At 35.3% G+C, this 21,079-nt stretch overlaps 1 protein-coding gene across 1 annotated transcript in view; it reads right to left on the bottom strand.

The window, feature by feature from the left end:
- LOC149801912 (unconventional myosin-IXb-like) overlaps nucleotides 1-21,079 on the bottom strand; it is a 333,412-nt gene that overhangs the window by 131,241 nt on the left and 181,092 nt on the right. The window contains exons 26-29 of the mRNA XM_089956299.1: nucleotides 19,962-20,129; nucleotides 17,939-18,076; nucleotides 12,992-13,043; nucleotides 11,670-11,774 (exon numbers count right to left, since the gene is read on the bottom strand). Coding sequence (XP_089812425.1) covers nucleotides 11,670-11,774; nucleotides 12,992-13,043; nucleotides 17,939-18,076; nucleotides 19,962-20,129 — 463 coding nt within the window. The remainder of the gene's footprint in view (nucleotides 1-11,669; nucleotides 11,775-12,991; nucleotides 13,044-17,938; nucleotides 18,077-19,961; nucleotides 20,130-21,079) is intronic.

The following is a 21,079-nucleotide window of genomic DNA, read 5'->3' as shown; positions in this document are numbered from 1 at the left end:
TGTGATCATTATATTAGGACATCATTGATATGGTCTTACTCGTTACCTAGGTGTTTCATAGTGAATGAACTTTGGGAGAGACTGAATCTAAAATGACTTGGTTGTGACTTCTGAGATATTAGTAAGGAAAAGTTGTTGTTGTTGTTGTTGTGGGGTTTAACGCCATTTTTTCAGCACACGATAGGTATGTATGGTGGCCATTAAGGAAAAGAAATATTCTTATACAATTTTACTAATTGCAGTAACAGTCCTGTGAAAGAAAATTATAGTCATCAAAAGGTATACAGGACCATTGGAAATCTACAATTCATAATCTGCTGGCAGAGCTGGACTTTTGGTTGCTGAAAACCTGTTATTTCAAAAAGTGTGTCATAATGAAAAAGATTCACTTATCAGCATAGACTTTTCTTTTGGCATTGCATAAGAGAAGTATATGATCTTTAACCAATGCACAGCCTTGTATACATATCTGGCTAATGGACAGTTAGTTTCAGGGTACATTTCCCCATAATGTTTTAAGTAATAACCTTTACTTGGGGATAGTTATTCAACTGGTAGAAGTCTAGGTCAACATAAGGGGGCTATTCAGGCTAAATAGTCACCCCAGTGCCTGTCATTTTGCCCAAATACATACAGAAAGCAAAGATCACTTCACCTCTTCTCTAGCTGACATCCCTCAATCCTCCTGTTTTATCTTTGGCACTGAATGGTTTCATATTCTGAGTACAATATTAATGCCTTTTCTCTTCAGAAGCAATGTAAAACAGTTTCAAAATAGTATTTTCATGTTTCTGATCACCTTTTGTGTTAACTTAATGATTATTTATGCTTGGAATTATGATTCGATTTATAATATTCCTGTCAAAAATTCACATGTGACACTCGATGTGCATGAAATTCCATGCATACAGAACCCAATTAAGAACAAATGTTTTCTTTTGAGAGGTTTACAGGTCTTAAATATGGTAAACTACAAGTCTAATTCATTCATATTTGATGTAAAATTAACAGGATAAGACTTGTATCTTCATACTTGCCAATAATTTTAAACAGAAACCCACAATCAAGGTTAACATCTTAAATAAGTAGGTTCTTTCTTATTGCAGGTGCAAACTATACTCAGTGTTTGGTAATGGTAGATGGTGAAAAACTTACGTTGTTGTGTAAAAACCATTTTCTTTCTTTTAGCCACAGTGACCTTGACCTTTAAGATTCTTATGTTTAATCTGAGGTATTCCAAATGATAAGGACCATCTTTTCGAGTGGTGACATTTAAGCAATAAACAACTCTACTCCAAAGGCTATATTGGTTAAAGTTTCATTAAAATATCTTCAGCAGTTAAAATATTACATTCCACACAACGATACAAGTCAAAGAATTATACCTGCCCTTGATGTCACCTTATAGCTGAGGGCACATCTACAGTGTTCAACACAATGTCTAATCTTGATATATGCTTGGGTACAGTTTCATGAAAATCTCTCTGTCACAAAGTTATGGCGCAGATAAGCTAATGTCAACTTAGTAACAGAAGGATGACACCATAACCTAAGGTGGATTTCTAAAAATATGGCTCACATTACAGAGGTTGTGATTTGTGGAAATCCAATGAGCAAGATATTTGTTGGGTTTAACACCATTTTCAGCACATGACATGCTATACATGGTGGCCAGTACATCTGATGGAGGAAGAACCTGGGACAACCCCCGAAAGAACCACCAACCCAAAGTTACTGGCAAGCTTTCTCACATACCCAAACCTGTCAAGACAGGACTCAAACTCAGGACAGAGGTGAGATGTGTTAGTGATTTATAAAGGCAAGTAACTCAGATCACTCTGCACCCATCCACCCCTTCCATACCCGGGCCACCCTATTCAAGCAAATACAATTACTGGTATGCAAATTAAAAGTATACATACAGCAAGTAATAGTTTATACAAAAAAAAACACATTGGGAAGCAAACAACAGCCACCATAACAGGAGAAAAAACCCACGAACACACATAAGCATTGACAATTACAGTATAAAAATTTGTATGCACAGCCATGCATAAAGTCCAGATTTTAAGTAATAAGCTGGATTTAGCCAACATCCACAATGCACAGCTCTAGACTCACAAAACAAACAAGACCATAGCAATTAAAATTTGTAATCTGCTACAAAAAAAAGACAAGGAGACAATTCTAATGAGTCTTATTCTCTGATTATATTTGTAATTAAAAAAAATGATGTGCCTAAGATATTCTCCACAAGAAGAAGCATTTTCCTACCTAAAGTAAACATAAATATACGTTTTTTTCTGGTTATTTAATGAATGCTTTGATCTATGAGCTATGGAAATATGAGGCATCTAAATCTGAGTGCATATAAATGCAGTACAACCATGATGATGCAATCCTCATCACCTTTCTGTTCTGAAAAAAGGAACTACTGATGGTAACCTCATCCTGCAAGGAAAATGAAATTAAAGTCCAACCTTCCTAAAAACCTCCCTTTAAAAGACATCATTCAAATCTAGTTACCTTCATGCTTCTGGATTTTTCTTTCCATTTATACACCAACAAAAAGTTAAGAAACAATTGAGCAAATTATAAGACAACAATTGAAAATTAACTCATCTGCAACGTATACACAATTACTTTGGTCTGATGACACAGCATCACATGCAGGTTACTTTGTATCAAAGCAACTGGTTTTGTGTTGTTTTTTAATAAAAAAAACAACTTTGAGTCTCTGAAACTTAATTTTGCAAGAGAGGTCTGATTTGTCATTGGTCTAGTCAAATTTCAAATGTACTTTTACAAGATAGTAGTTGATGGTTTTACAAGATAGTAGTTGATGGTTACTTCTGGTGATTGATTCTTTAACTATTAAAACCCTACTAAGAGACTGTAATTTATATAAACTTGTCATGTGACAAATGTAACTCTATAAATATTGATTTATTTTAAGTTTCTGCAGCTAATTAATCTGACTGTTCTAGAACAAACAACTGCAGGGTTCATGCTAATTTCTCAAAACTGGATGGAAAAATCAACAGACTGCTCTACAGTCATGCATAATGCTTACAAGCTCTATCTACATCTTCATTAGACATCTATATTTACAAAAGTCTCCCTTTCTTTCAGATGCTGGTTGGGGTAGTTATTAACTTTCCAGTTCTAGAAGAGAACCTATTATATCGAGCTAAAACAGTTTCACAAAATTCGAGGCAAAACACAATGGATTAGGCTAGCTAAAAATAAGTGTTCACTAAATACATTAATGTCACCTTCATTTACAAGCTGTACAAAACAAGGAAAATTTGCTATTTTTAAAAACCATATCAAAGTTACCTTGACCTTTGATCCCAAAATCAATAAACTTCTTTCTGAACCAACATGTAAGTCATCCACAAACATTAGTTAAGGTAAAAATGAAGAAATGAAGTTTCTATGCAGAAACCTTTTTAATTTTTCAATTAGTAACCTTGACCTTTGACTTTCTGACCCCAACATCAACAGGCTTTGCCCTGTCTCCAAGTGCAAGCCATCCACAAATTCTGTCCAAGTTCTGTTATGTAGAATTAAAGTCGTTCAGCTGAAACCATTTTTCATCTTTCTGACACAATGACTTTGATCTTTTGATTCCAAAATCAATCTAGGCTTCTTCCTTATCACATGTGCAAGCTATCCACAAATTCTGGTTTAAGTATGTTACAAACAGCTAAAGTTTTCTAGCTGAAACCACTTCACTGCTTTCAGTCAATGATCTTTTGACAATACATTTTTTCAGCTTTTGGTCACAATGACCATGACCTTTTGATCCCCAAATCAATAGGTCTCGTTCTTTCTTCACATACAAGCCATCCACAAAATTTAGACAAGGTCCCTTTTGTAAAATTAAAGTTACTAAGCTGAAAGTTTTTCTTCTTGCAGAATGTGAACTTGACCTTAAACTTTTTAACCCCAAATTCAATAGGCTTCTTCCTTACTCAATTTAAAGCTAATCACAAAATGTGCTAAAGAAAGATGCTGTAAGAAAAAAGTTGTGGTGCAGAAACAAAGATAACCTAAGGACAAGTAGACATAACAGCATAAATATGCTCTGCCTTTTAGATGACAGATAAAACAGTCATACTGAAGATTTTCGATGTCAAAATATTTGTGGATAAAACCTTTTTGTCTGACTGCTACTGATAGGAAGGTGGGACTACACAGAGAGGAGCTTGTTGTACTAATGCAGAGAAATTTTGAAAACAAATCTGCCTTTTTACATGCCAGCAAAATCTATGATGATGGCACAACATATATTGGGGAAAAAAATCTTTTTGCATCTCCATGAAATTTAAAAACTAATTTGTATGGAGAATATTTAGAAAACCTTACTGTAGAAAAACGAACAGTTTGTGGTCCAAATAAGTACTTTAAATGGTACATTATCATATCAAGTTATTTTGCAAAAACCAATTTTCTTCTTTCTCAGTGTCCTTGACCAATGATCCTATAATCAAAAGGCATATTTCTGTCTCAGATGCAAGCAATCACAAAGTCTGCTCATGGACTGTTACAAATGACTTAATATTTTTTGTGGAAATCATTTTCCTTCTTGGTTTCCCTAGGGCTCTGACAATGGCCTTTTAACCCAGAAATCAAAATGTATCAGTCTTGTCTCAAATGCAAGCCATCTACAAATTTAGTAAGGCATGTGGTAAAGAACTTTAGCAATTTTGCAGAAATTACTTATCCTTCTTTCATTCTTGTAAAGTTTACATTAGACCTTTTGACCCCAAAATGAACAGATGTCTTCCTTATCTCAAATGCAAGCCATCGACAATGTTTGATATTAGTAGGTTATAACCCATTACCATCTTATGCAGGGAACCATTTCTCTTCCTAGTGTCAGTGTGACCCTCATATTTAACATTTTGATGCCAAATCAATATATATCCTTATCTCCAATGCAAGCCATTTATAAAAACATTAGGGAAGTCACCATCAATGTACAGAAAGAGCTGATAAAAGTGAACCTCAGTGCCACAAATCTATTCTTTCATGACAAATAATATCACATCTCTAACATCAAGCTCTCCTTATGCAATGCAGTCCTTGTTGTGTAGAAGCTTAATTTTTAACAAAATACTTAAAAATGAAAAATTAAATTAAAATTATTGTAACGATTTTTATAATCGAGATATATAAACTTAGAAAAGATAAAAATATATTTGAAGGCAAAATTCCCCTGAACAACAACGCAGTTCAACGTTTTAGTATAATAGTCTTCAGAGCCTAATCCGTAACCAATTACAAAGCTAACCTCTGCTTTCACCAGGCTCCAGCAGCCACTGTGAACATTATCAAGCAGGAAATAAATTCTGACTAAAGCTGACATTAATCGCTAAAAACTGTTTGTCAATCTTTAATCTTTACATCTGAACTTTTAATACTGAAACTTGAAATTATAATTTCTAATTGGCACTATATGGCCAGAATTATGCTGATACATTGTGAAACAACTTACCTACCTACCCACCCACCCATCTACCTATCAACTGTGACTGAGGGTAAAAGGATAACAAGAGTCCCATCCTTTTAACTGTTGAATATTGAAACCATCTGTAATATTCTTCAGTAATCGTATGATTTTCAAATGACCTATAGTGGTACTGGTACACAAAATACAGGATGTCAGCTTAGAACCATTTTCATTTAGGATGAAGTGGACATCAGTAGAAGACTTTTTGTGAAACACCATGTCATAAATAATCATCCATTCAGGGAGAGTAATGAAAACAAACATTTTAGACAGTTGCCATGTCAGCCATAACTGTGTACAATTGGCACCATTTTCATTTATTACCAATTAGGTATCATAAGAAGTATCTTTCTGAAAACCCCATGCTGATATAGCCTCCCATCTGGAAAAGAGTAGAGATAACAATATTTTTCAAGATGTTACCATCCATTCAAGAGTAGCAATTACAAGATTTTCAAGATGACTGCTGTAGCAGCTATGCTGGACATCAGACCAGTACCATTTTCATTTAAGACCAGCTGTACATCATAAGTCATCAGATGAAAACCCTGTGTCAGTATGACTTTATGTTAAAGCAGAGTTGTGCTAACAAGATTTTTAAAATAGCTGCCATGGTAGCCATACCAGCTGTCCAAGTAGCACCATTTTGTATCATTTTTATTTAGGACCAGCTATGAAAACCCCATGCTGATATGACAATTTATTCAGGATGAGTAGCAAAGACAAGATTTTCAAGATGGCTGCTGTGGTAGCCATACGGGCTGTCTAAGTAGCATCATTTTCATCAAGACCAACTTTACCATGGGATGAATTTGTGTGTAAAGTTTCAATGCAATCACCAAATAGTTAAGGAGAAGGAGTAATAGCAAATGTGTTAACAGGCAGATGGACTACAGAAGAATGAAAGATCATCACATATGTTCTTCTGGTCATTGACCATCAGAGCTAAATCATGAACATTATTTTCTATCATATCAAAGTAGAAATAATACGTTGATAAGAAACAGATTATTGTTATTTTTATACAAAAATTTTAAAATATGGTTGTAAAGCTATTGTCATTTTCTACCCCTAGAAGCCAAAGTCACAGGCTTTGAGTAGCCCTAGAGTGACAGTCACCAGTACATTGTTCTTACATGAATAATTACTTGATTAACAACATAACAACAGGTGAGGCCTCTCATAAAAGCACACAATGTACAGTCTACTCACAATGAACATTTAACTGGCTGAGAGATTTCTTTTGGATAGAACATACAGAACTTATCAAAATGAATCCACTCACGAAGTTTCATAATTCCAGGTAGGATAATATGCATATAAGATGTCAAAAACTTGTCATTTTTAACAAATCAATGCAAAAACTTAACCAAAACCAGAAAAATATGAAATATAGGTCCCAACAAGCCTCTTTTGTTCTAAGAGTAACAGAGATGTACATCATCATCATTGCTATTATTACAACATGAACAATCCTGAGAAATGAACATCAGATACAAAATTTAACCAAACTCCATGATGATTTTAGGCATCAAGATCATTAATTCAGAGTTTCTTGACTCTCAGTATAACAGTCTATATATACTGGGTGCTAATCGCAAAACAACTTAAGCCTGTAAAATGTAAAAAATGTGAAATGTACATCACAGTCACCTTCGGTTGTGTTTAGGTGTGGTACTAATAGAGATACATAAAAATTTATAGTTTCATGATTTTATCATGGACAAAGCTTGAGAAATAAATGTTAACAACCAAAGTGATTCAAAGTCAGTAAAGCATGAATATGGGTCATAGTGATCTACATTTATAATGAGAGTGTAGGACTCATCAAAATGTATCCCCACACTAAATTTCAAGATTCAAGGTAGGACAATGCAAAAAACCCTGAACTAAATGCAAAGATTAACCAAGAAAGTACAACACAGACCATGCCAGATGTACTATCCTCTCATTGTGGAATGTGTTCATCAAAGACACAGTGTAAATCCATGTAAATGGCCCATGCACAGTAATACTCTTCCTTCTTGGCTAGTAATTCCTCTCACAGAAATTTGTTAGGAGGGAAAGATCAATGATTAGTCAAAGCTATCCACCCATTTTGGGTACCAGAAAATTCTAGGAGTCGACAGCTGCAGGCTGAAAATTTTGTACCCTCTATGCTGTGCAAGTGTCCACCTTTTCTTTAAATTTGTAGATTTGTGACTAACGAAATGGAATGGGGGTCATTGAAAGAGGAAGGAGTTCTTGAATCAAAGGCATAAAGCTTCCTTCATTAAACAACAGACCCACCAATCTCCCATAACGACCAAACAGACCTCAGGAAAGAAAGCTAATCAGGTGCCTACAGGTGTTGAAGGATGGAGAATGTACTGCAGGAGACATACAGAGTAACTAGAATTAGCGTTCCCTCCCCCAGGGCCTCCAGACTTGTGATAGGAGGTATCTGAAGGCTTACTCAACACGTCTTTCCAGCCACTCCATCTCATGGATCATGGCTACAGAGGGAACCTGAAAAAGGGTTGCTTACTGCACAGCTGCAGTTGCATGCCCTTTTGAAACTTAGATTGCACAATAGGTTGGTCCAGACAGCAATGATTCTAGTTTTTCAATGGATTAGTAGCTAAATAATTGGACTGATGTTGATGATCCTTCACATCCTTTGAAACTGCAAGTGATAAGATTGCCAACCAGGGCATCTGCATTCAGAGAAGCAGCCCAAAGCAGGTTATTGCCATGTTCTAGCAAAAGTGTCCTTTGCAACATCCCTGTGGAACTGTGGACAAAGTATCTAGACATAATGGCAACTGATTCTAACAAGTGCTGCAGAAAGATGGGAGACAGAGAAAGAAATTGAAGGAAGAAGCAGAGAATAGGACAGCATCTGAGGCTATGGTAACAATCAATCTCACCTCAGACTCCAATGCCTCTTATGTCTGAACAGAGAGGAGGGCCCATGATAATAATAATAATAATAATGAGGACTTTGTATAGCGCATAATCTTTAGAAGCTCTAAGCGCTTTACAAAATTAGACAACACCTATAAGATAAAAAACATATAATGATATGATTACAAAAACAAACACCATGAAATTAGAAAACATTAAAAAACATGCTGAGAATATTTAAGGTAGGAAACATTATTAGGTCTTTAAGTTTGTTCTTGCAGTCGAAATAAGTGAGTTTTGAGAGCATTCTTGAATGTGATCACTGTGTCTTTGTGTCTAAGTTCAGTGGACAATTCATTCCATGTTGCTGGGCCCTGGTATGCAAAAGAACGCTGTCCATATGACTTTGTTTTCATAGTGGGAATAATGAGTACAAGATTGTCAGAAGAGGAGTGTAAGTATCTTGCTGGTGTGTACACATGGGTGAGGTCAGATAGGTATGTTGGACTAGAGTCCATCAGTGAAATGTAGCATAGAGAACAAATTTTGTGCTTGATTCTGGATCGAATGGATAGCCAGTGTAGGGTACAGAGCAGCGGGGAGGTGTGCTCTGATCGTGGTACTCTAAGTATGATCCGATCAGCTGTGTTTTGAACTTTTTGAAGTTTCTGGAGCAGATATTGAGATGAACCAGACAGAATTGAGTTACAATAGTCCAGTCATGAAAGTACTAATGAACACACAAGTGTTTTAGTGGCATCAACTGAAAGATATTTGCGAATTGAGCTGATGCGTCTCAGCTCAAGATATGCAGCCTTGCATATGTTCATGACATGTTGGTGCAATGTGAGAGTACTGTCCAGAGTAACACCTAGGTTTCATACTGATTGTGTGAATTTAATGTTGGTGTTGCTGATATTTATTGTTTGAGGTGAAGGATGTGAATGAGAAAGTCTTTGTGTTGTGATCAGAATGGCCTCAGTTTTATCATCATGATCCCATTGAAATCCCCATCTATGATGTTCTGGAGTCCAAGGAATTGGGGTTTGATGTGGGAATGAACCTTATGACTAGACAATGAGACTTGAACTTTTCACCTTTTACATTGACTAACAAATTCCTAACCTTTCACAAACTTTTGTGGGAGCTTCCTGATCAGAGATTAATGATGAAGGAGCAATAAATCTGGTCTCGAAGCAACCCCTGAAGAGTTTTCCAAATTTGAGAGCATCTCAGTATCCACTGAACCAAAAGGTTTAGGGCATAATTTGGGGTGGAGGAGGTGACAGGCTTCATTCATTGCCTTATCAAAGGACTAAACCTCTTCCACCGCTTGGGAGACTGAATTGGGAGAAGGTGGGAGACCTTCAAGGGGGGTGTCTTCTCCTCTTGGTCCTTGGTGAATTCATTAGACTTGATTAAAATGTGTAAAATGTCTTCATCTTGCTCTTCAGCTCAAAAAGGATGCATGACTAACTTTACTGGAATCCTTCTGCTTAGGGATGATCCATTAATAAGGGTGTTAATTTCCGGGGTCTCTTTGCCCTTAGTAGTCATCTTATCAACAGGGACAGAATGCTTAATATGGACATAATATTTACAAAAGTTTGTGGCAATCAAACAAAAACCATGGAATTTGTTGTGCTAATGAGTCTGTGTCATATACTGCATTAAGTTACTGAAAATAAAGGGCAATAACTAAAACAAAATTTGCAGGAGCTGAGTGATTTATCTAGTGCGTTTTTTCAGGGTGTTGACCATGCTATTTACCATGTTTCATGGCAATCCATCAAAAACTGTGAAACTAGCTGCATTCATGAGATTGTGTAATACACTGTTAAAAGACAAAATGGGCAATAACTCTAAATAAAACCTGCACTTTTGTTGATATGCAAATTTTCTGGTGATGGCCATATATTTACAAAGTTTTAGTCCATTCCCAAAAAAACTGTAAGACTAGTTACATTCATGAGTGATGGATGGAAGGAGCGACATAAGGATTACCCTATATAATACCTGCAAAGCCTGACAAGACTGTTTTAGTAAGGCAGTTCATTTTTTTCTGTAAATTTGACTAGTTTACAGTAATGTGTAAAAAAATATCACAAACTGCTATGGTAAAGCTGGAGAACAACGGTAAACATTATGTTCAACTGAAAAGTTTGTAAAGTACACATAGACCTTATTTACCACTGTTGCATAAACTTCAGTTCCAAATGCTATGCAGCTAGCTCAATGGTTTGCTGCTATCTCTCATCCTGATATAATTCTTTTTTAAAAAATGACAAAGGTGATCATATCTCCTGCCACGAGATAAGAATCAAATTGCCACGTAATTATGTCCCTTCCTGCTTTATTCACAAGAATCTGAATAATCCTTTTTATTCTTCTGTGTTGATTCTTAACACTTTTTAAGAGGCTTATTTTTCCTTTCGTCTTCAATATGCATTGCTTGCTGGACGCCATTAAAAAAAAATTCTATTATCAATAGTTTGATCATGCAGATGCTTCGTATGAAAATATATATGCAGTTAAAAACGTCTCAGGTACTGCTGTAAAGTTAATCTGGTTACCTGGCTAATTCCACTAATTCTAATATGAAACCCAGAACCAAATCAAACACAGATGAACCAATTATCCAGATTTGTTGGTAACAATCATTTATCTTTAGTTTTTCGTTTGTGTTGTAAGTCCATATTTTAAGGGTCATTTTCGTAAGACTTATGGCAGAATCATAAGGGTTGTCAGGTCAGCTACATTGCAAACTTTTACAAAGGCAGGGCTATACAGTGTATTGCAGTACATGCTTCTTTGTACATATTTCCTATCTGGATTAGGCACTAAAAACTATGCTAATAAAAGGTCAAACTCATGTTTGTCAAGCTATAGGCAACACAACAAAAAGTATCAACAACAGAAAACCATGCACTCTACCCTGGCAATTTAACATAATGACCGCAGCTCTTTTGGCTATGCTTGACTAGGGCATTCTGGCACTTCTATCAGTAGGGAAGAGATTTCTTTTTTATATGAACATCAACTTTCCTTTAATGACATGTTTCAATCACTCAGAAGTCTATTAAACCTTATTTTCAATTATTGCTATTCTTAATTAAGAACCATGACCATCCCCAATATTAACAGCAGTGAGAAGTACATGTAAAACAACAATTGTGAATGTGCTACTCTTCTACAAAACAAAACATACTGGTGAAATACATATAAAGCAAATGGGAACAGCAAACAATGAGACAACAAGACACACCAAATCTGAAAATGATTCTTGCTTAGCCAGTGGTGCTGAAATTCTTGGACTCCTCCTCTGAGAGCCTCTTCTTTTAAAAATGGTCCCTGACTTTCCATCTGAATCCTGAAGCACATATATGCATGAACTAAAAAAACAGGTCATAAAAGCCTATAAATTCTGGTGGATACACTCTCCATCCTGCAGTATATCAAAAAAGTGTCAGCAAATCTGTGCTGACAAATTATAGTGATATGTAAGTAATAAACACATTAGTTCACTGTTATGATAGATGCTCTTCATTTTAAAGCATTTTTAGGTCATATTTTGTTCATTTTACTGAAACAAAAAGTTTTAAGAACTGAGCAAACTTATACCCACTACTTGTTCAAACAGCCTATGAGAAGTCTCATCATAATTGTCCATCTGAAGATTGTTGGTTTCCAAAACAAACAAAAAACAAAAACAAATTAATTCCCCCACATTTTTCTAATTAGCTCCATATACAAACACTGAACATCATGAAGACTGCTAAAAAGGAAATGCTTTCATTAATGTTAGTGAACAAAAAGTCTCTTTTATGGCATGTAAAAACTGCAGACACGCCTCTTGTCAACAAGCTATATAATGCAATATGACACCTGCAAAGAGTCTTTAAACCAATAAACAACCATATATAATAGTTTATTAGTTGATTCCGACTGCAGACTGCACAGATCTGGACCTGTCATCACACTGTGCAGCAGCAGATCTGGGTCTATGCAGTTTGTTGAGTGATCAGTAAAATAAACAACATAGACACTGATCTATGTTGTCTGCAGTTGGACTCGAGTTATAAGCAAGCATGTATGACAGGCATGTACAGCCTATGGCCTGTGGTCATGATCTCGCCCGTGAATTAGTTATATCATTCAGTGTCACTTTAAAAAATCATTTATCTGGCCTGTACCCTGGAGGAACTGCAGAGAGAGACTTGTACATGAATACCAAAGTGATCCCTATAAAAAGCATTTGCAATGGAAGTTTGAAATAACTGACATTTGAGACCATGATCTGCACACATATGCACCAGTATACGGAGTTTACAACTGCTGACAGATGAATGTACATCATACATAAAGAAAACATGATGATGACTGATACATTCATATGCTTCATAAATACTATATTTGCATGTGGGGTACATGTTCATGACATATTATTACACACATAAAAATTACTTTTTTATATTAAGGCCTAATTACTAAAATGTTCTTAAAAATATGTATATAGTATAGGCATTAGTCTGAAGTTATAAGATGATCATTCAACTGAACTAATAATCTAAGTATAAATATACTTACATTTGGAGGCAATGTTGGACTTGAATGAAAATTTTTCACAAGTTCTTGAACTCTGCAAAATCCAAAATAAAGGAATTTTGGTGCAAGAGAAAGCTGGATGCAAAACATGTTGTGAATAATTTTTTAACATGAAGCGAAGCTATGATCTGCAACTATATATAATAAGAAATTTTTTAAGTGTAAAAGTCATAAATAAATATAATTACAGAGGTACTAAAGTGGAGAATTGCTGAAAGTTTAGCTTGTTAATCATGTTTGACAGATTTTAGGTCAACTAGATATAAATGGTATATTACCATTCTCTCATCCTTTGATGCACATATAAAGAAATTGTGATAGCCACAATGAAGGCTAATTTTTCTAACGATAAAAGCGAACAGATATAGATATGCACAGCTAAACTGCATCGATGCACAAAATGGATCCTATATCTCATGCATTGTGAAAGAATCTTATTTTAAAGCTTTGTGATACCAAAAAGCGCATTATACTTAATGTAGCTAACTTATATCTTTATTATTATTTGTCTGCTTTATTTACAGATGAGCAGTCTCTTCCATTCATCTTTATTGCCCTCAACAATATGCCACATGGTAACAAGAGTACCATGAACAGCACATTATAAGCCCACCCTGTGTTTAATAGTTCTCAATGTTCGTAACTGAAATTTCTGTGCAGAAGCTATTTTTATTCTTTTAGGTGACCTTGTCCTTTGACCCCCCAATCATTCTTCTTGCTTACCCCAAGTGCTAGACATCCACAAATTTTCATCCAAGGCTGTTATGTAGAACTAACATTTTTATGTAAATCATACTTCTTTCACCGACTGTGTATGTGTGTGATTTTGATTTTTAACTTAGCTTTAACAATTTTTCAGTCATATCACTATGATGTCTGCAGTGTGGCAGTTTATAGTGATGTCTAGCACTGAGGCATCATGCAGCAGACATGTAGCATGATGTCCCACCCAGTCACATTATCCTGACACCAGACCGACCAGTCCTAACACTAACCTCTTAATGATGAGCGTCAAGCGAGGCAGCTGTTAGTACCATTTTTGTAAGTCTTTGGTATGACTCTGCTGGGGATTGAACCCATGACCTCCTGCATCCAAGGTGGATGCTCTAACTGCCACAGCATTGCAAAACAATATAACTTTTTACCATGTTTATTGCTTCAATGAGTAACCTTTACTTTTAAAAGCTTGACCCCAAATAAATATTTTTTTTGTCACCACAAGTACAAGTAATCCATAAAGTTTTGTGCAAGTCTGTGATGTAGAACTGATGTTGTTATGCAAAAACCATTTTTATTCTTTCACTGCTGACATTTTTACCTCAAGTCAATATGCATTCTCCTTACCAAATATCCAATTCATCAATAACTCGCGCCCGGATAACTCGCGATCCCACTTATAATGCGGTGTCCTGCATGGCTCCCAAATTTTCCCAAAGAAAATATATTTTAAATATCTTTAAAATAAGCTGAACATGAAAAAAATATGATAAGAATTGGTAAATTAAACATGATACATCGCTCGTTTTATCATCGAAAATGGTGATTAATACCCATAAAGATAGAATCCATAGTGTGAAATCTGCAAGTTCTAAATAAAATATCATATGTAAGTTTTCTGGATAAATAGTTGTCAATACTGTAAATAAACAGTCTGGTGAAACAGAGATCAATGAAAACTTCTGGTAAATGCTAACAGGTGACAACAGAAAATGAAATAAACAATTAAATGTCTTGCTACGTGAAAGTCACATTCTAATCCTTTAATTCTGTTTCAGTGTAAACATTATAATCGCAACATATTCTGTTCTATGAAATCATGAAAAGAGTCAATTGACCATCACATCAAAACCCCTGAGTACTGCTGTGAGAACCTAATTACATGCCGGCTTTGTTTTGATCAACAACTTGGGGAAGTGTTCGTTGCAAGAAAAAATCAATTAAAAGAGACCTGAGTTGTTTTATCACTTTGAATATGTCTTTTGTATCAAATCAAGCAAAGGAGGTACAAAGAAAAAATTTAAAGGCATGCGAATCTGAGCATAAGTTCTTGTGGTCACACTATCATTATCAAGATTAATTTTATTTGACCAATCAAAAATGGTTTCACATTTTTATATGATGGCTGGAGACACAAAATGTTGACTATGTAAAGATCATACAGTTGAGAAATCTGCGGGATTTTCCTTGGCGGCAGAGAAATCAAGGAGTAACACAAAAAAATAAACTGATTTTTTTCTTCAAAATGTGATGTTCCCACCATGTCGGCTAATTCTGTGCATCGGGTAATTCTGCGCAATGATGCGTCATTTCTGTAAACAATGAATCACGAGTATTTTTGTTCAAAAATCCATTTTGTATCAAGATCATACTTTAATTAAAGAAAGTGATAATCATAAAGTGTACAAAAATATCCTACGTTCTGACTCGAAATGAATACGAAAATGTGATTTCTAAATGTCAACATGAAGACCCACTCCATGACCTTCTTGAACCAGTAACCCAGAAAATCCGATTTCCTATGCATCTTTTAGAATCATACAAATAAATACATTATATAAAAGAAGGAAATGTATACCTTAAAACAATACTGCATTTTAATCAAAGTTTCCAATTTTGCAAGAAGTTGTCCCACACGTACAAAACTGTCTGCTAGCCAACGTGTCAACTTGCCACTAGAACATAAGTTCTCAAGAAATTCCCCGGCGTATAGTCTGTTTCTAAATTATTTAGTAATTTTTTTACCATCAATAAGACATTCTAAACACATTACATACTATTCATTGTTGTTTCTCTTCCACATAATAGTTAGTTTTTTATAAAACGTTGAACTTTTTTACAAGATCAGTTTAGTTTGCTTAATATCTCTTGCCATTTATTGGCATTTTTACCTTGAATTTTGTAAAAATAGCTATAAATCTGACCTCATTACTCGACTGAACTGCTGAAAGAAACAGTCCAAAGTAATCTATTTCATTTCTATAACCCAATGGATAAAGATCACATTTTTTCAATGTGGTGCGCAGCATAGGCCGACATATCGCTAGTCAGGAAAACACGGGGGTGGTATCCCCCGTGTCCAAAATTAATATTATTTTGAACAGAATATTCTAGTGACAATTGCCTCTTTTCAAATGATAAGCATTGCTGTATTTTATTTTCATCAATCGGTCAATTTGGTATGCGTTTTGCTTCAATATTGGAGACGGAAACCTTAAGTGTGCAGAAATGCCCGACAGCATTGTATAACTGTCAAGCATGTCACAAATGGCAAGTATTATCGTGTTCAAATTTACGTTGTTTTAAATTTGTATGCCCATTAAATTCTTGTTGGTAATGATTAATCCTTGATTTTTTTTCATTTTACTTCTACTACAATCAAATCTATCTATCATTCGTTCGTTCGATTGACAATGTTTCTCAAAAAGAGTGTCGATCTTTTGTATTAAAAAACTCTGTCTAATTTGGATCTAACAATAAAACTAGAATGTATCCAATTCAACACACAAATTAGTGACGTAGTACACAATGTGTCAAGTGGTACACGTGTTAAGCGAACGGAAACCATGTGGAATAATGTTTTTGATGATCTTATCAATATACTGTAATTTATCCTGAAATTAATGTTGCTCTATGAGGAAAAAATAAAGTACACCATTAAGGAGAAATATTTATTCACAGTTAATCTCAACACTATAACCTGCCAATCCACACACACCCCTTTTGCCTTTACATCTACCCCTTTATTGGTTTTGGCTTTTTTTTATAGATCCCTCGATAACTTGCACCTCACTTATAGTGTGGTCGATGTTTTTGGACCCCAATGTGCATGAGTTATCGAGGGAGAGGTATATGTGATTTAGAACTAATGTGAACATGTGGAGACCATTTTTCTTTTCTCAGTCAGAGTGACCTTTACTGCTTACCTTTTCGCTAATAAATTCAAAGGTTTATTCTTGACAAGACATGCAAGCCATCTAAAAAGTTTGACCAGGTATGTTTTTTAAAAGTAATGTTGTAGGGAAACAATTTTTCTTCTTTCAGTCACAATGACCTTGACCTTTGAGCCCCTAAGGACAATATTATTCACAAGTTTGGTAACTGCAGATGGTGGACAACACTAATTATTTTGTATACTCAAAAAATTGGTTGTTGTTGTTATAGGGTTTAACGCCATTTTTCAGCACAAGATAGGCTATACATGGCGGCCAGTATAAATGGTGGATGAAGAACCCGGGTAAACCCTGGAAAGAACCACCAACCCACAAGAAGCTACCGGCAAGCTTTCTTGCATACCCACATTGGCTGAGCCCAAGGCTCGAACCCACGCAGAAGTGAGATGGCAGTGATCTGTAACGATGAGTGCTGTAGATCACTTGGCCACTTGGGGCCCCCAAAATATTGGTAATTGATGGATGGGCTTATGGATGGAAGGATGTGCAAGATTATAGAAGAATAAGCTCTGCCATATCACAGTCATAACAAAATAACACATTTATCAAAAGACCGCTCCGGTGGCCTAAGTGGTTAGAGCATCCACCTCAGATGTAGGAGGTCACAGGTTCAAACCTCGGCCTAGTCATACCAAAGACTTACAAAAAGGGTTCTAGCAGCTGCTTCACTTGGCGCTCAGCATTAAGAGGTTAGTGTTAGGACTTGTTGGCCTGGTGTCAGGATAATGTGACTGGGTGGGACATCATGCTACATGTCTGCAGCATGATGCCCCAGTGCTAGACATCACTAGAAACTGCCACACTGCACATATCATAGCAATATGACTGAAAAATTGTTAAAGCTACATTAAAAATCCAAACCGACACACAACATTAATCAGCAGATTGAAATAGTGTACTGAAAGAAAATGTCATTTATAAAGAGCTAAAAACATAGCTCTGAAATTTTATCTAAATGTGATATAAAGTCCCAACAAACCTGACAGACTGTCCAGCATTTATCAGGAATTCATCTTTGTTAAGCCCAGGTGAAGTGGGTGTGGGTGGGGGTGTGGATACTGAAGCGCCTCTCTCTGACACAGTATCTGATTCTGAATCACCCAGAATTCCACTGCTCCTGGGAAAATATAATGTAATTACTTACCCACTGTTGCTAACAGCAACTAAATTTTATGGTTTTTTAAAGCAGATCTGCCACTCATCCACCTGATTCATTTTATGCAACTACTTTCCAAGCTTTAAATTTCAGATGTTTACAACAAGGGTCTTGAAATTCTTGTGACCCTTTCTGGACATTAATTTCTTGAAAATTAGCGATGCAACCAGGTATTAGTCAGCTCTAACACAATACATTAAAAGAATGTATTATCAGTTGTAATAAATGAGAAAATACTGATATATTCAATTATTAATGTACCAGAAAATGCCTATTGTCCAGTTTAGTCTTTTATCCCTCCACTATTTACTTGTTTTTTAAAAGAACTATTTATAAACAATATATTTTCTTATAATATTATGTAATTTTCCCTTTAACAACAGTAAAAAGAACTATTCTTTATCAACTTGCAGACTAATTACCACAAAATACACAAAGCCAATTGACAGACATATCCAGTCAAGTCCATGAGAAAAGATTTGTATCTGATCACATCTTTTTAAACAAGAGTCCATTGAAGGGATTGATGCTATAATTAGCAAAAGGAATTTCCAGGAATCCAAGATAAGACCATTTCCTCCATTAAACTGCTGAGTGTTGAAACCATCTCTGTTATTCTTCAATCATAAGAATGGTGTGGTGGACATACTGGATGTCAGATTTTCATCAATTTCATTCATGACTAAGTAGACATCATTATAAATCATTTGGTCAGAACCGAGTGTCAAAGAAATCATAATAATTCTTTAAGTGAAAAACCCATGAAGATTTCACCATTCATTCAGGAAGCAGTGATAAGAAATTTTTTATGCAGGCCACTGTGGCAGCTATATTATAACCAGATCAGCACAATTATAATGCAGGACCAAGTAGACATCATAATATGTTTTTTAGTGAAAACCCATGTTGCTATGATCATCCATTCAGGAGAAGTAGTGATAACAATATCTTTAAAATGCCACCACAGTGGTCATATTGTATGGGCTAGCAGAGCATTTTCATCTAGACCATGTGATAAATGTTTGTGTAAAGTTTCATATAAATCCTCCAATTAGTTTAGAAGGAGGAGTGATAACAATGGTGTTAATGGATGGATGGACTACAAACAGATGAAAGACTATCCCATGATCTCTGGACAATGACCATCAGAGCAAAAAGCACTTGAGGATGATAATATGGGCTAGTTAAGTTGCAAGGAGTTATTTTTCATTAATTCCAATTAGGATGAAAGAGCTTTACTGCACTGATACATTACATAAAAATGTAACAAAATACATGTCGGAGAGATTGATATAACAATGCTAAATGCAAAGCTTGGGGGCAATCTTTCAGCTGCTGAATCTGGATATCAAGTGATAGGCTTTCAAGCTTCTGTTATCTTCAACAATTTGGAAAACATAATGATCAAATTACGGCATGGGATAATTACAAACATCAAGTGTCCAATGTGTGATATGTTAAATTAGCAACCAGTCATATGTCCAGTCTGTACTGAACATGTCTTGCTAATGAGACCTTTATTGGAACCTGTGGTTTAGAAGTATTCATCACCAACAGTTCAATGGCAGATACACTCCTCCCTAAAAATTTCATTTAAAAAAATCATCACGAATATAAATTTTGGCAACTTGTACAAAACAGACTGACATAGTCATGTGAGCAGAGTGCTATCTGCCTTTAAATCTGAGTGCCAAAAACAGCGGTATGCATTCTTAATTCAAGATAGTATTTTGCTGTTCCACACATTCCAAGATTACAGAAGTAACCATTAATCCACAGACCTGAGTAGTTCTTAAAAAATGGTTCCAGCAAATAAAGAAAATTTAATGATCAAATTTATAGATACTCTTCGGAGTCTATCCTTGGTAACTTGAGGCATTCCTTGTCCAACTCCTCTGTGCTGGAGCCTTTCTTCAAGACACCCTCATCACTAGTGGAGGACTGTATGTCCTCCTGTTTCAACTCTAATATCGCAGCTTCAATTTTATGCTGCTCTTCCAACATGGCTAAAAACCTGCAACAACATGGAAAGTAATTAAAGAATCTGATGAATATTTGCCTTCATTTTAAGTCATTCAGGACAAACTCAAATTACATAAATTTTCTGTCTGCAACAATGTACCTTGTTTAATCCAAATGATTAACACCTAAATTTTGTGTTTTTAAGACATTCTGTTTATGCTTTTTATCAGTCTATTAAAAAACATACAAATACAAACTATTACAAAGTCATTTAACAAAATAAAAGGATAAAATGATGTGCCTTTCCCACTGAAGGTATAACAGTACCAATTGCGCAAATCCAGGTGGGCGGAGCTTAAGGTGTATGGAACATTGTATTCAGAATTAAAGAACAACACTAGCTGTGATTGGTGCATTATGTAAGAGTTGTACTTTCTGTTTGGCTTAAAAAAAATAGTTGAGCCTCTTGGCAACATGCGAGTTTGTGTTAATTTCTATCTAGATCATATTTTGTATTTTTTATGATTTTTTTAAAATATGGTACACATGGCTGAAAATGTGCTTGTTGTGACTAGATAACTTTTACCCCTGTCTAGTTCCAGCAGAGTTATCTCTCTTAAATGCAATGGAGTACCTGGTTATGTCATTGTCAAATTGACAATCTAGCATTGTTTTCTATGACAGTGTGTGACATGCATGCTCAAGTAGGATAGAAAATATATTTATTTCACAAAGCATTAGCATTGAGGTATATGGAAAAACAATTGGTACCATGATACCTAAAGGAAAGAATAGCCTCACAGTGTATCCATAGAAACGCATACATGTTGGCGGCATTTATGAACTATACTAGTTTGATGTAGGAAAACAAATGGGTGCTGAACAGTTTTGGTCAAATATTGAAAGTTCTTTAAGAATAAAATGCATGAAATCTTCAGAAAATAGCACAAGCTGGCTTTGGATGGGGACTTTTGATAACTATAGCTATGATAGATATAGACC

Source organism: Sinohyriopsis cumingii, chromosome 4 (assembly GCF_028554795.1).
Source record: "Sinohyriopsis cumingii isolate HCF-2022 chromosome 4, ASM2855479v2, whole genome shotgun sequence".
In the NCBI taxonomy this organism is placed as follows: Eukaryota; Metazoa; Mollusca; class Bivalvia; order Unionida; family Unionidae; genus Sinohyriopsis; species Sinohyriopsis cumingii.
The sequence above is the reverse complement of the archived record's forward strand: the minus strand, read 5'-3'. Positions and strand labels throughout refer to the sequence as shown.